The following is a 17108-nucleotide window of genomic DNA, read 5'->3' on the forward strand; positions in this document are numbered from 1 at the left end:
CTCACAAGGCCACTGTCCCACTCAGTGCACGGATGTCTGCCAGGCTGCATCAACACACAGAGACCATCAAGTGCCAATATCAGATCATGCCTCCAAGAGAAGCTTTAACTCTGCTGGTTTACCCAGTGGGGACGTTACAGCACCTTTGCTGTACAGAAACATATAATTAAAACATTGCATCAAAAGCAGCATGGCCAGCAGATTGAGGGAGGTGATTCTACCCCTCAACTCTGCTCTGGTGAGACCCCACCTGGAGTACTGTGTCCAGCTCTGGAGTCCTAAGCACAAGAAGGACATGGATCTGTTGGAGTAGGTCCTGAGGAGGCCACAAAGATGATGAGAGGGCTGGAGCACCTCTCCTATGAAGACAGGCTGAGAGAGTTGGGGTTGTTCAGCCTGGAGAAGAGAAGGCTCCGGGGAGACCTTATAGCAGCTTTCTAGTATCTAAAGGGGCTACAGGAAAAATGTGGAGGGACTCTTTATCAGGGAGCTAGATGATCTTTAAGGTCCCTTCCAACCCAAACCATTCTATGATCCTATGACTCTGAATTAAAGTACCATTATTTTTTGTCTTGGTCCTTTCTGAATTTGAACAGAGCCATACCAGGAAAACGGGAATGGTTTCCTTTTGATAACAGTATTACTCCCACTTTCAGCTCAGCAGAACTATTAAATCTCAAACTGCCAATTATGTAGAGGCTTTAGGTATAGGAAAGATATTTGACAAAAATGATGCTGTGGTTTCCGCTACAACTATAAAAAATATCTGCAGGTAAAATTCTGTAGCTTACAGAGGAAGAGTACGGTAGCAGACTAACATCTTACAAAAGTAGTCTTGGACTGCATATATGTTGTTGTTACTTCCAGATACAACCCTGCATAATTTTGTTAAGAGTCACTAAATTACCAAACATAACCCTAATGTCATAACCCTTATCAACCAGTAATGCCACTATGCTGGAAAGATAATATGGAATGTATCTGAAACATTAGGCAAACAAAATGAACTATTTTAACATCACTAAAATTCAAAATACAAGCAAGTGAAATCAATGACCAAAAGAAAAAGACAAAATAAACAGAAGACAATGCCTACCAAGATACAATGGATATATATTGACACAATTTTACAAACAGTGGACGATTAAGGAGAGAGAAAAAAAAACAACCCAAAAAATTAAAAATGCATGCATGACAGACTCTCTAAGAAAGTAAGAAAGAAAGAAAGAAGTGAAGCAAGCATTCCATTCTGTCCACCTGTGACAAAAAAACTGCTTTGACTGTCACGGAGCCCAAAACAAGCGAGAAATCTTTATTTATCTGCCTTTCAGTGTTTGTGTTTTATCTTCTAGATAAGCCTTCCTTACAGCCAAGTTAAAAAGTTTTATGATTGTTATTTGAGCCCTTTTAAGTTGGTTTTCTTTTTTCCTTAGCTTTCAGATAGAGCTTTGTATTCTGCCCTGTCTCTACCTCTGCTCATTTATCTTCTGCAGCTTCAGAGGGATATATAGCACACTGGAGACTGCTTTGCTTTGTTTCTGTACTGCATTTTAGCCTTTGATTTCTACTGCTTGCCTCAGTAATAACGAGTTTGCTAATGTTTGACTTTAATAGCAATCAAGCAACTGAATGATTTTCATTTACAAGAAGTTAACATTTTCTTGTCCACCCATATTTGTAATATTTGATTTAATGTTCAAACTAACAGTAACTGCAGCATTTAAGTAATTTAAAAATAAAAGCTTGTGTATTTACTTCAAAGATTAAGCTGAGTGAAGCCTCGCTGTCCAAGCCAAGACTTCAAGCTACTGCTTTCCAATTCTGCTATGGAGGGTAAAGGTTAATGAACACTTCTCTCATGTTTCTCTTCTCCATCTCCTCCCAATAGAATTTTTTTCAGATCTGAACTACACATCAGTAAAGGCCACATGCCAAGAACTAAAAGATTCTGCTGATTTGCCGTGCTGCTGTTTTGGCAGATTTTACAATTACAAGACCTAATTCTACAGCCTTGATGTGCATAACTTATGTAAGGCCCTGGGAGCTTTGGGTCTCAAGAACTGCAGCGAATGCCAAATTTTCATACAGCTACCGATTCATAGCATCTGGAACAACTTTGGCTTGGAATTGCATACTCATAATTTTACACCTTGACACGGGTATTCTAACATGTTTTACTTAATAGTAATAGAAGAGTAACAGGATAGCATTGCTGCTCCGAACTCCCATTGGAACTAGTCCAGAATTGAAACTCATGAAAATAAGACTACTGTGATAAAGAGCAGAAGCTGGTCCAGTGATTGCCATTATCTTTAGGTAATTGTCAGAACATTACATGATTTTGTAGTGGTAACTTTTGTCTTAATTTAATTACCAAAAGACAGGTTTTAATTAGTTCATCTTTCATAATCATCTTGGAACTTTCTGTGGCCGTTTGTTCTTCCCTTGCAGTGTGGCATCTCAGTGCTTCAGCTCTTACACATTTTCTTGTCTGATATTCACCTCTTCCCATACCATCTCTTTTACATCACTGCACTTTCAGGCACGATTTGCAGTTTCATCCACTTCATGAGGGCTCAATGGGGAACACAGTTTAGGATCAGATCCACTATTCCGTTTGTTTACCATTAGCAAATTATTCTAAATATAACTATTCAAAAAGCATTTATTAAACAGTTTCTTAAAAATTCTAACTTGAAATGGGAAGTTTATGTTTAAAGGCAAGAAGCAAGAAATGCTTATTACCACAACTGATTCAATTTACAACAAAAATCGTGGACAAAACCTCAGCTAGCATAAAACAGTTCCCATTGAGATAGGTGAAGCCACTTTAACTTGTGTCAGCTCAGACACTCACCCTTTGTTTTCAAGCTTGATGCACAAAATTTAATCTTTGGATTAGTTTTCTTTTTTGTAAATTAAGCAGAGTGTTTCCCTTTTATAGGGAATCTTACTTATTCCCAAAACATGTAATGGTAATTCAAAATCTACAAAGAGGAGGCTTTAATTCTAGCTACTCCTTTTCAGAATAAGCTTTATATGCTTATTATCCCTGGTCAGCCAAAAATAAATGATCCATTATGCACTAGGATGTCAGCTTCATAAAGTTTTTTAAAATGGACTTTTCTCTCCCTAAGGGAGTTGGGGGAATTACTGTTTCTATAATGTTGTCAAACCCTTGATAAGAAAGATTATTTATACATATATATTAGTTACTTTCAAAACTGTCTATCTGGCTTTTCATCATTATATAATCCCATAGTATTTTAAAGCCTGAGCACCTACAGTCTAGGCTGCTTATACATAAGAAATTGTTTGTGTAGTCTTTTTGTCCAACATTTTTTCTGTATTAAACAAAGAAAAAAAATCACTACTAACAATAGCATTCCCCTAACATCTTAAATGATAAGTTGTATTCTAAAATAACACTTCATAGGAACAGGGTAGGACCAGTGAAGAGCAAGCAAATGTTATGAAGAACTACATAGCCACACACAGGCAAACAACAATTTCAGCACTGCCCCCACTGCTCCTTTCATCATCCTAAAGTATCAGCTCCAGGGATTATCTGCTGGTGTGAGAAATTTAGCATTAGGGAGGAAGACCCAAAACCAGAATACACGATAACTTATATACTTATCAGGGTCTTTATTATAAAGCTTGTGCCTTGTCCTGGGAGTCTAAGTTATGATTTCAGACTTTCTAAAGTTATGCCTAAAAAGTCAAGTTTTATCATTTGCATGTGCATTTCACACAGTAAAGCTTAAAAATACAATCCATGATCCTATTTATTTTTTACCACAATGTCAGACAAAAGGAATAGTTGTGCTTCCCTTTAACATTATAAAAAATAGGAGGGTTTGGGTAGATTCTAAAACTAACCGGTGACATTCTGACATCTCAAGAAACTGCATTTTACACGCCTAAGAATTAAAGAGAATAAGCAAGTGATTTAACACTCTCTGGACTTCACGTTTTGCTAGAATCTATTTAACATACATTTTATGATATTTGTGTATTCAATAGCTGATAGAGAAGAAGATGACAATGAGGCTAGTCATCAAGCAGAGACAGCTGAGCTTCGTTATCCCAAGCTTCTGAACTGTCAAACTCTTTCCGGTTGCAAATCGACCTCGCCATCCTGAAAGCGCAACCCTGGCGCCGCAGGGCCCGTCCTTAAAAGTATAAATAACAGCAGGAAGCCAGAAGTTTGAAACGTCCCCTTCAGGTGAAGGAGTTTAAACACCAACTTCCCTGCCCTCTAACAAGAGGAGGACGCCTAACGGTGCTTGGTGAAGGACCAGTCGTGATGTCCCAAGCGTAGCCCCGGCAGGAGCAGGTAGCAGCGCGGACCAAGCCCCGAGGGCGAGCGGCACTGAAGGGGGGGCAAGGGGGAAGCAACCGCAGCGCTACCGCTACCCAGGCTTGTCCCGCACGGAGCCGGCAACGGCTGACCCGGCCCCGCCGCCCCCGGTAAGGTAGGCGGGCGGGAAGGAAGGAGGAAGGGGAGGAGGCAGCGGCGCGGGGGCTGGCGCAGGCGGGAAGGAGGCGGCGGGGTAGCGGCTTGCCCGAGCGGCGCAGCGGCCCGTCCGTCAGCGTCCAGGCGCGGAGCTGGGGCGGCGCCGTCCGTCCCTGTGGCCAGGCCGGGTGAGGACTCCCGGCCGCCGGGCTTCGACCCCGCGCCGGTGGGGAGGCGGAGCGCGGCGGGCTGGCGGCGCCGCTGGGTCGGCGGCTCCGCTTTGCTTCCCCGCCAGGGCCTGAGCCTGGCGGCGGCCTGCACCACGAGGGCCGGGCCGGGACTCCGCGGCCGTTCCGGCCCGCGTACGCGGAGGGGAGGGACGGGGGACCCCTAAGGTGGGGCTGCCTGAGTGCCAAGCTGGGCCCCTGGCGAGGGGACGGGAGGTCGCTGGGTGCGCAGTGGCACCTCACGGGCTTGACCGGGGAGAAGGCGCCGGCCTGGGAGCTGCTGGCGACCGTGGCAGCAGGGCCGGTCAGTCCCCAGATACAGCGAAAAACGTGCTGGCCTTGACTTTCAGGGACCGGAGTCGTGCTCTCCACGTCAAAAACATACATCCAGGATCATATTATTTTTTTTTTTAAACAGCAAATTAAACCTATACTTTTTTCTTTTTTTTTCCCCCCGAACACCTATTCAGCTGTCAGAGTTAAAAGAAAATGATATATCGCTATTTTTTTTATTCCTTCTACCTGGCTTTCACAGTGTAACTGACTCATCTTTCTCCTGCGCTTTCCCCCCTTGTGCAACAGCTGTTGTTTGGTTTTATAAATGATCTCCGATGTTTGTTTTCTTTAAGCTTTGTAGCAATACAATATGTGCCGGTAGTTCATTTTTCAGGCATTATTTGCTAGTTAAGTCTAGTTACATTGTTTGATTCTAGCAATAAATTAGCTTTGTGCCTTTAACTTCAGAAATGCAAATTGTAGAATTTAGCTTAGATAGGATAAGCTAATTGGCGTTCAGATGCTCTAAAAGACCTTTGAGAAGCCCAGAGATGGCTGAGCACACAATAGGTGAGAGTCCTATTGAAGGCGAATTTGAGCCATTTGAGGTTCTGCCTTTGAAAATAAACTGAGACAAATCGCATTTCATTGCAGTGATGATTTCTAAGGTCTTAATTCATAAATTGTGTCAGTAGCTCCTGCTGCATGTGGTGCAGGGGATAAAATGTGCTGGTTGAAGCTGTTAACCCCCAGCCGCCTGCCCTGTCCGTAGCAGGGTGCCATTGCCCTGAAGGAGGGCTGCCTGAATGGCATGATCCACCTTCACAGTTGTGGGTTTTTTCCCCCATATTGTTTGTTTAGTGCAATGCACCACTCAAAAAATGCTGTAGAAGCCCCTTAGCCCACCAAGCATTGTGTATTTTTCTTCACAAGAAGAAACAGAGAAATTAGCCATCCATATGGGCATACGAGGTATAATGGAGATGTTAAGAACCACAAGAAATGCCGTGCTGTGTCAGACTGGTGGCCTGTCCAGCCCAGGCATCTGTCTCCGGCAGTGGAGAGAAGGAGATGCAATTTAGGGGAACTAACTTGGCCGCTTGCTTCCTGCAGTGTTCCCTGCCACCAGCCACAGCTGTTCCTGTTCATTAGGGACACCACGTATGTATCCTCCTAGCGTACGCTTTCGCCTATTGTAAAGAAACTTTTGTTGCTTTCACTGCGTGCCCCCTACATCTGGTATTGCAGGCAGAAGTTTTGCATTCAGTTTATCTAGTACCTTTATCATTTTGTAAAACTCAGCTGTAGCCTCCCCCAAGCTCCTCCTCCCCAAACCAAACAGCCCCAGTTGGTTTTTTGCCTCTCCTGATGCCAACATTTTGTTGGCTTTTTGGCTGCCACCAAAAAACAGAGGAGGTGCAGTCAAAGTTTTGAAGATGGTATAACTGTATGGTTATTAATGTTTATTTCAGTTCTTATAACTTACAAACATCTAGGGTGATAGTTACAATGTGATTGTGGTTGTAATTGGGTACCTAATTTCATTGTAGTTGTTTTAGCATCTCACTTTTTCTTTGGACAGATAGAGCTACCTGAACAGACGAGAAATTCTTCAAGAGCAAGCAAAACATTTTGGACAATAGGCAGGGCACATACGTGTTTGTGTAATTTCCTTGAATTCTTTGGTTGTACAAGATGAAGCAAGTAGAAATTCTAAATTAATCATTTAATTAAAATATAAAGATAACAAGCAATGTGAACTCTTGAGCCTAGGAGCTGTTTACTTCAGCTACCTCATTGCTATGGAAAATCCTCAGTGTTAATAGGCAAATTCACATATTAGAGTAAGAAATGCACATAATGCTTTTCATTTTGATGGCTTAAAAATGTAAATGCAAATAGCCTTCTCACTGTCAAGTTTGCTACACTTAGGGACACCTGGATGCTACTGAATTGGTGCAGGAGGGCATGTTGTTTCCAAGAGCAGCTTTATACATGCATTATTAACCTCAGCTGTTGAGTTGTTTGTTGCCTCTGGCAGTAACTAATAGCTGAAATTTCAGAGGAAAATGAGAAGACCTATCATGCACTTAACAAACTGAGCAGTTCTATATATATAGAATGTGTGTGTATATATATATATAGAATGTGTGTGTATATATATATATAGAATGTGTGTGTATATATATATATAGAATGTGTGTGTGTGTATATATATATAGAATGTGTGTGTATATATATATAGAATGTGTGTGTATATATATATATAGAATGTGTGTGTGTATATATATATATAGAATGTGTGTGTGTATATATATATATAGAATGTGTGTGTGTATATATATATATAGAATGTGTGTGTGTATATATATATATAGAATGTGTGTGTGTATATATATATATAGAATGTATATATTGTGGAAGAATTCCTTCTTGCTTCCTGGAGGTGGCCAGGTAAACCTTGAAGCATGGAAAGACAGCCTTCTTAATCAAGTTTTTAATTTTATTTTAATACTTTACTTGCTAGAAGACCTCTTCCATGTAACTGTAGGGCCAGTGAAGTGTTCTTTCCCAACTACACAAAGAACATGAGGAGTTAATTTCTCCTAACACAGTAGATAACAAATAGTTAGCCCTCTTTTGAAACAGGAAAGAGTGGGATTATGGATGTTGACATTTTAACTTTGGTCTTGCTGGATGTTCTGGAAATCCTGCATTACCCTGTGCTTGCTGTATATGATTATTTTGCATGTGAGTGTTCTGCAGTAGTACTTTTAGGGGTTTCATGAGTTTACTCTCTTTTAAAGCCAGCTTTATAAGAACAGATTTTAGCGATTGAAGATGCTTTCTTTTCCACTTACAGCTTGCACACAAATGGTAGATTTATTTCCATTACTAGATTTGCCTTAGGTTCTGCTAAATGTATTTTGCTAATTTTAAGAAAATTGGAGAAGATGTTGACAGAAGAAAAATCACTGAGTGGCCTTTCAAAAGGAACTCTTGAAGTTTTAATAGGAGGTTTTCTTATGACGGACAAGTTGGTACTTTTTACTAAATCAGCAGTTTGTTTGTTTAAAAATAGCCACCCTAGGTTGCAGTTCTGCACGTATCCTCTATTTCTAGAAATCAGTATACTGGTCTTTGTGGATGACTGACTCGTACATGCAAATGGAAGGATGACTATTGGTTACTTAAAATAGTTTATACAACTGTAGAAAAAGAAAAATCTTATTGATTAGTTTGATAAGGGGCCAAGGAATAGGCAAGGAGTTGAGTGTTAGATGTTGAGAGATCACTAGGGATTACTAGATAAGTGAATATAAAGATCATGCTGCAGTGAATACAAGAAGATGCCAGGACCTGATTGTATTCTCTGGACCTTGTTGACATGCTACAACAAAGGTGCAGGGACTGCTGTTGCATAAAGCTTGCTGAGATCCTGCATTACCCAGCGATCTCTGAACGTGTGTAGTTTGCCAAGTTGGTTTTTTTTTTTTTAAACTTATTTTTTGCATAGTTCTGCATGAGCATAGTATCATTGGCTTTGTAACTAGATGAAACTGCTAGAGCTCTATTTCTGAGCATTGCTGAGTGTATTATGTGCAGGTAGAATGAAATACCTTTTTTTTTTTTTTTTTTTTTACAAAATGGGGGTTATTCTATGACTTCTTCAGAGAATATAGAGAAAGAACATAAAGAGCGTTGTGGTTTGTCTTTGCATTTCTACTTGAAAGACAACAGGTAAATCTGACAACCTCAAAATATTTAGTAAACCTTATGCATGTTAACAATATGGCAGTTTACTGTTGATGTGCTTGAATAGGGGTTGTTGAATTCCGTATTGCTGTTCAGGCAATAGGCAGCCTGTAAAAGCGATTATTTTGCAGGATGAGGGTCCAGATTAAGAATATTAAGAAAAATATATCCTACGGAATACTATTTTGGGAGTATCTCTGTGGAGATTTTATCAGCTAGACTCTGGGGACCAGACACTTCTGTGTCCCACTGTGTAATTCTACTTATAAACCTGCAACAACTCACAGGTTAAAAAGTTATGTTATAGTTGACTTGAATTCACTGGCATTGTTTTGTGTGTGTTGAGAATACTTTTTTTTTTTTAAGGTTGTGCTAAGGAATTATTCAGCTCAGATTTTTTGTGCTTGAAAATCATTTAAGGCAATACTGTATTCATTATTAACTGGAGATTCATTTTTAGCATATATTGCAGAATGTATAAGTTTTGTGATCATTTTATTATTTACATTTTTCGTGCTTTGTCCATGTGCACTTCTTATGGTGAATCTTCTTATTAGTGCCTTTCAACTGCAGTTTTTTTAGCAATGGAGCAGAAATGGTTGTGAGTGAAAATTAAAAACAGAACTAGCTTTTATTTGGAAGAAAAAAATAATTAAAAGGACAAAACAAGTGTAAATCATGTTTAAGTTGATTTCAGAACTGTGAAAGGTAATTTCACACTGATATAGGCTGAAATAAAGAAATTGCAAGAGTGAAGTATTGTGCTGTGACTTGAAGGATCCTAATCTCAGGAGATGAAGAGACAATTCTGCTGAGGCTGCTTTCTCTGTTAGATGCCAAGGGACTTGGAATTTGCGCCACAGATACATTGCAGTTTTCTGTGAGGTGACTTGTCTGTGGATAGCTTTTTGGTCACTACCATTTGCTGGGAAAATTGCTGGCTGGACAAAGCTGAAGAAAAATGGCGAGTACTCCAAAATAAAGCTGGATCTTCTATCTTAAGCAAAAGAACCTTATGCATTATTAAAGACAATATTTGTTGTGCTTTGGGACATTTTCACAGACACATATAAAATAGCCCAAATGATTTTTGTAAGGTTGTGTAAGCTGCTGCTCTAGTGAAGGCAGCAACAAGATTGAAGGTGATGAAGTTTGGGAGTTCCTTTGAAGCTATTTTAGAAAGTGCGATGGGACTTGCATTTTCTGACTAAAAGTCTGGTGTGGGGATTGGGAGGGGCAACTTCATACTTCTGATATGCTGAATCTGATCCAAGACTGTGTATGCTATCATACACTCTGTTAATGGCTTTCCAATCAAAGTCAAAGAAATGAAATGCACCTGAGTCACTGGAATTTAACAATAATATGATCCATCATGTGGCCCTGAAAAAGCTACTTTAGAGGATTAGTGTGTCATATTAGGCTATGTGTAATATTTATGTGCACCTTGTAAAATTCTTCTTGGCTGGGGTGAGTAACTTTCTGAGGAGCAAATAAAATATTACCCTAGTTTATACACTTTTCATTTCTTCTCTCACCCAGATTTTGTTACGTTTATTATGAGAGTGGAAGGTAGGGATATACAGGTAAGTATTGTCCGGTATATACCGGTATATATATATACCGGTAAGTATTTGTCACTGTTGTGGAGAATTGATTTCAGTGACAGCACATGCTGGGAACTTACTGACTGGAGTAACTTTTGTTACGGCAATGACTTCCATTAGGAACAGCATGAGAAAATCTGATATCCAGTCATATTTTCAAGGGATAGTTGTGTACTGTGGTTTGCTGTGATTTGGGTTAGCTACTAAAATTACTTTTCTGACTTTGAAAAGGTGTTTGGTGATCATAACAGTCTTAATGTTAACTGGTGTAACTCTGCTGGGCTCAGTGCAGCTGCATGAATTTACAGGAGCTAATGATGTGGCCAAAAAGAAGAATGGATGTGGGCAGCTTTGAACTTGTTCTAATCTAAATTTCATCTAAATTAGTCTAGATTCACCCTCACAGGAGGAGATAACACTTTTATCCTGTGGTAGGATTCAGTTTATTTCTGCTTTTTGCAGAATTTTTACCTCAAGGGTGAGTCTGCCTCATAGTGTGCACGTATCAGTGTCTTGTCCTCCAGTTTACTAATTTAGCAGCTCATGAATCAGACTGCTCTGCTCAGCAGTCCATTGTGCTCCTGATAATTAATCAGATATAGCTCTAATTACTGACTTTCAGCAGAACTTAACTGTGGTCATCTATAATGTCATCTATTATTGACACATTGTAGGAATATAGGCAATAGAAAAAGAACTTGCTGGAATTTTCTAATGAAAATTATAACTATTTTTCCATCATAAAACTTTTTTTATATAGCTTAGGTGTGGCCTCCTCATTTGAAGGTATCTACCCTTGTATGTATAGCCATATGATGTACCATATTGTTGAAAGCTTCTGAACGGCAGACACTCGTGTAAGAACTAGCATTTATAAGAAGACACCTGCTTGGCCAAGGCTGTTAGTACATCTGCTCAGGGCAGAGCCCACAGACTCAGAAGCGCTCACCAGCAGGAGCCATACACAGTTATTGCATGAAATGGGGACGTACTGTAACTGGTCTCTTTAAACCTTATTCTTTAGGTCCTTTCTTTTGTCACTAAAAATAATTCCTATAATGTTCCAAAGCAACAAACCTTCACAGTCTCTGGTCAGCGCTGTGCTTTCTCTTGCTTCCATTATTTATGAATTTTGAAGACGGACAGCAAAGATGACAAAAGATGTGTTATCTTTTTCTGATAAGAAGTACAACAAAAGGTAGTGTCTCTCAGGAGGAAAACTGAACTAACAAGAGATATTTTTACAGAGCTTACTGACTTCTTCATGGAAAAATGAAGCGTGGCTGTTTCTTTTGAAAACCAGAATTACATTTTAAAAACTAAGTCAATTATTATACTCTTAAAATAAACATACAAAACTTACTAGTACTGCTTGATCATACTGGTGTGAACTGACTTATTCCCAAGGTTTCTGGCAAATGCTTTTCAACTAGTTGAAAGTAGAAGGTGCAGCCTTGTTATCATAGGCAATTATTAAAAATATTAATCTCATCAATCAAAAGAAGCTTTCATAGCTCAGTTGGCATCTGCGTCTCTTGCTTTAAAAAAAACTTTCTTCACTAACACGCTGAGCATTTTCTTTAGAATTCTGAAATACAGGTTTTTTTTTCTACTGGGATTTTAGGTTCTTTGAATTTGTTCCTTTGAGGTGCACACACAGACATGGTCCTGATGCAGCAAACATTGAATAGCAGAGCTGACTCTGCTAAAATCTTGCCAGTTTTAAGCAAGGCAGCAGCAAATCAATCATATAAAGATAGTTTCAGAGGTACAGTAGTTATACAAGAGTGGGAAAGCCTCAGTACAAATGTAACTTTTCAGTGATTTTGCTACCCCTTCTCTCAAGAAACTGAGGATTTGAAACTGGTTTGCCAGGTGGTGAATACCTAATCAAAATAAAATCTTACCATATGTTTTATGAATGAAGCCTGTCATTGTAGGGACACTGGGATGCTGTAGCACTTAAAGGCAGCGTGACTGCCACTGCATCACATAAAGTGAAGAGGCTTTCTCTGTTTCACATTCTGTGTTTAAAGCTTTCTCCTCTGATTTCTCAAGAGAGCTTAGCTGAAGCTCTCTTTTTTTCTATTATTTTGGGTGGTGGTCTAATGATTTTAAGTCTTAGCCACTATCTCAGCTGTTATTAACTGAATCAGAAAGTTTTGTTTGAACTATTAAAAGTTGTACTATACCTGTTGAATAAGTTTAGGATACATTACACAGGGGATAGTAGGAATAAAAATGCTGATGTTTTGATTTTTATTTACATATTTTTTTATATATTATGTGCATTGGGGTATATATGTATAAAAACATCTTTTGAAATGCCTCTTTGCTACATGTTTAATGTTAGTACATTCTTGGTTTGTATTTTTATTTTTTCCTTTTTTTCCTTTTTGTCCATTGTTGTTTTGATTTGGGTTTTGAGCAGTACTGTCTGTTTATCATTAAGATTTACAGGGTGAAGGCTTTCCCTAGAGTCTCCGAGGTATAAATGAGTAAGAGCTGCAATCAAACCATCCAACACATCTGTTTCAGGTGAGAAAAAGAGAAGTCCCTGGAATGAAAAGCTTCTTTTAAAAAAATGAAAAGAAATCGTTCAGTTAATAACTCTTAAGATGGCAAAGAAAAGAAAAAAAACAGGAAAGGAAATGTAAACTGCACTTCATCAGAACAGAAAAGAGGATATTGGAACCATCAAGTAGCAGATGTAAGAACTAGAGCTGCTATTGATACATGTCATAGGGAAGAATGGGTATGTGTTTTTCCCTTGAACTTGTGTGTGTTTGAGTGAGGTGCTGACTGATACGGCTTGGCAATTGGGTAAAGTTATATGGCTGTGTCATTGATTTTTGGTGGTCATATAAGATTGTAATAAGTCTGTTTGCAGGGCTGGATGCTGAGCAACATCATCATAGTTATTACTGTAAAATGTTTCTGCTTCTAGGAAGTTCTTAGTCTGGAATTCATTGATTTTATCATTGAGAGTTCAGCATTGACTAATCTGTGGCAATACAATCTATCTAGCAAAAAGTTGGGACTACAAAAGAACACTGACACATTCTAGCAATGATTTCTTTCTCGGTTAATCACAGATACTAATGTTTTGCTACCTGTTTCAAGGCAAAAAGACCTTTCCCTATACAATGAAAAGACATTTACAGAATTGTTGATATTGAACAGAACACCCGGAGTTTGATTTTTCTGAATAAAGAACCTGTTACGTTTGCATACAAATTTTCTCATATGAGTTTGTTAGTGTCTCTACAGGGATAATAAAGCGGAGTAAAGAGGGAGTGCTGTTGAATGTGTTTCCTACAGCTGTAAATGAAAAAAGCCTCTGTAAATGAACTGTTAGAGTTGGCAGCTATAAAACATCAACTTGATAATGATTTAACCATTATTCCTAAATTTTTCTAAGTAAGAAAAGTGAAAAAAGATAAGGGGATATAAGGACTTGGAACAGTGAGAGGTATGCTCTGAGCTACAGTGGTTTTGTACACTGCAGATGGAGAATAGTATTTGGCTAAACAGAGCACAAAAACTTATTTTTTAAAAAATAATAATCTGCTTTTGTAGCAGGCCTACAGGCTCCAAAGTTATTAATAGGACATTGACAGAAAGAACAAAACCTTGTTTTCTGACAAAAGCGGGTTAAAAATAAACATAAAAAATCTGACAGTTTTTAATAATAGTGACAACATAAATTTCTAGAAATGCTTTCTAGCCATCTATGTACATGAGGAAACAGAATTTTTTTTTATGCTCTCCTAATATCAAAGAACACTTGTTTCTGAGCTAGTACTTCCTGTATGCTGTGATGATAGAGACCTGATCTTCTGATACTTTATACTAGTGTTCCAGAAATATGCAGTTCTGAAAACAGCTTCTTTTATTTTGAGGAACAACGGGTAGACTGTTCTTTGTCAAGTTTGTCTTTTATTTTAATTTTTTTTTCCTTTAGGGTGGAGTTTTAATGTTTTGATGTCAGAATGAAGAGCAGGATACCTCTCATTCTTCTAGCTTGTGGCTCCTTTAACCCCATCACAAACATGCATATGCGTTTATTTGAGCTGGCTAGAGACCACCTGCACCAAACAGGTCAGTAAGGTGTCATTAGCATCACACACACAGTGGTTTACTGTGAAAAGTCAGAAAGATTTTTTTTTTTTTTAGCACTTGCTATAGATAAGCTGTCACTTTAGAGCTGGCTTAATTTTAATTTTCTTTATTGATCGTTCAATATGAAGTTTTCATGTCATACTCAATATAGAAAGTCTAGCATTACCTCTTCCTGTGGCTCGGTACATAAACAGGTATCATAACGAGTGTTCATGCAAATAAAGTGAAGGTTTTATCTACAGTTTTAGGATCCTATTCATGGAATGGACTGAGCCTTGTTGAAAGAGTATACTTAACAATTTTGAACCTGAGAAGAAACATTTATGTTCAAATTTCATGTTTTTATGATATATTATGTTTTAACATGAAGAAGCGTTACAGTTAGCAGTTTTAACAGCTAAGTGAAACTGGAGAGAAGATGAAGCGTTAATTATTCATTAGCCATTTTCACTAAGAGGTACAAGTTATCTCCCCTAGCAAAATAACTTCCTCATCAAGGTGATCAGAAAAGCTAGATGTCAGCAGGCTAGAAATTTTCGGCAACAAAGGAGTGTGAGTAACATCAGGAACTTAAGTAAGAATCAGAAAAGCTGCTGAGAAGCATTGAACTCTTAAGCTTCGTCAACTATTTAGTTGCTGAAGCTTTTGTTGTCTTTTTTTTTCCATCTGGCAGCTAAAATATACACATATGTTTCTGGAAGAGGTTGGAAGGGAATTATCGTTTATTGGAACCTGACAGAAGTTCCTACAGAGGTGGCTCAGTAGGAACCTGAACAGAAAATAATAGTAAAAGGAATTTGGCTGTCAAATTGTGGGGAGGGGGGAGAGAGTCTCATAACTGCTGTGCAGTAAAAGCAGCAACTGCACGCTTGCCATATAGTGTGAGAATATGTTGACTTTCGTGAGGAGGAATTACACAACTGACTCTGAGGGCTGCCTCTACAAGTCTCTATAGTCCTGCAACTGTAAAATGATTTTGTTGCTCCCGTGGGACTAGAAATAAAGGGTTAAAAAGGGATTTGAATTGGGTAATCTCACTGTAATTTTATAATTGCTTCTGCTACCCAGGTGTGCAAGGAGTAGAAAGGTATTGTGAGACCAATTGGTAATTCTTTTTAAGCCATATGTTATAGTCCAGTACCTTACTTTATCTTGAAAAAAGATAAGAACTGGGAAATGAATTATGATTCTCTCTGAATCAGAATTCATTCTGTTCTGCTCCAGGGTCTGTGTAACAAGACTCCACCCCTTATTTAGAGCAGTTTGCTTAAACAAGTCTAGTGAAAATCATAGTAAAAATTAAATTTTGAAAGGCTGAAATGAAAGTTGTGCATTACATTGCAGCTCTAACATCAGTGCTTAGTTCTGGATAGTGTGTGACTTGCGTTCATGCATTAAAGAAGGGGACTTCATTTGTGTCTGGGTTGCTCACAGTGTCATCACTGCATTTTCTGAATGCTTAGCCCAGGAAGTCCGCAAGGCAAGAATCCTAAGTTAGCTTGTGGAAGCTTTACCCATCCTAAGAAGAGGTAGTTTTATTTGAAGTAACTGTAAATTTAGATATGTGTTTATATGTATGGATACACAAATATGGTATGTGGTCTTTCTTGCTATGGTGAAGACAGTTTCTCAAACAGAAGGGGTTGGCAACATGTTATAGAAGTGATCGATTCTGGATGCCTGTTTTATGGCAGAACCATTCCCACCCAGGAATTGGTCGTTGTCTCATGTTTTTAGTCCTGTTTCCACTTCTGCGGTTACCCAGGGAAGCAGAGGATAAATTGGAGCTTATTTGCTAAGAAGAAGCTTGAGTTGCCGACTGGGAGCTGATAGTGGGGCTGGAGAACAGGTTATACATAACTAAAGCTTGTTTGAAGTGAGGTAGCAGTCTGCTGTCTTCACATTGATTCCCTTCTCAGTAAGAAAAATGCACTTCTGAGCTATCATACACACTGAATGCCTGAAAAGGTAACTGGAATGAGTGAAGCATTAACTAGCATGAGGAGTGATGTTTCTGAGGCTGTGAGAATTACTTCTGGTGCTACTTCAGTATTTCTGCACAATCACAAATCAGGTGGAAGTGGCGAGTTGTGCAATAGCTTGGCTGGAGTTGACTTCACAGTTGGGTTTTACTGTTAGGAACGACATGGCTATCCCTCATGTGCATCCCGACTGACGTCTCCAGTAATTTTGTCTGCCAGCTTTTTTACACATCACTTCAGTTTCAAATGCTGTCTAATCCTATTTTTCATACATCCCTATTTTAAGTAGGGAATTTTGAGTTTCTGATACTTTAAGCAGTATCTGCAGTTTCATTGCCACACGTCAAGTAATTCATCCTTTTTCTGTTAATATCAGTCGACAGATCTTGTCTGGCTGCCTTTTAAATACAACAGATGTAGCTACGTGTGACTGAGTAATCATTCTCTTTGTCTGGATTTTGTCTGTATTCGTGTGAATTTGACTCTTTACACATCCTCACACGTAGCTATAATTTTCTTAGATTCAATCCCTTGTTTTAAAATTCTTTCTTGAAACTTGCACTGACTGTGGGAAATGCCTTTCCAGTCTATCAATCTAGTCTGTCATCTACGTAATGCCAGGTGCTTGTATTTCTCTTGATTTCTTATTTGACCATAAAGTCCAAAGCAATAGTACTAG

The 17108-nt window shown here is 38.8% G+C and overlaps 1 protein-coding gene across 6 annotated transcripts in view; it reads left to right on the forward strand.

Moving 5' to 3' along the window:
* The first annotated feature begins 4506 nt into the window (after positions 1-4506).
* Positions 4507-17108, forward strand: part of NMNAT3 (nicotinamide nucleotide adenylyltransferase 3) — a 28309-nt gene continuing 15707 nt past the window's right edge. For 2 of the 6 annotated variants that reach the window (XM_074154173.1, XM_074154168.1), the window contains exons 1-2: positions 12864-13080; positions 14290-14426. Coding sequence is in view for 3 of the 6 variants with exons in the window: in XM_074154168.1 (XP_074010269.1) it covers positions 14318-14426 (109 nt within the window). In the remaining 3 variants the exon portion in view is untranslated. Of the gene's footprint in view, positions 4648-12777; positions 13081-14289; positions 14431-17108 lie in introns of those variants that run through there. The other 4 variants (XM_074154170.1, XM_074154171.1, XM_074154172.1 and 1 more) reach the window with 4 other exon arrangements.

Source organism: Numenius arquata, chromosome 9 (genome assembly GCF_964106895.1).
Source record: "Numenius arquata chromosome 9, bNumArq3.hap1.1, whole genome shotgun sequence".
NCBI classification, from domain to species: domain Eukaryota; kingdom Metazoa; phylum Chordata; class Aves; order Charadriiformes; family Scolopacidae; genus Numenius; species Numenius arquata.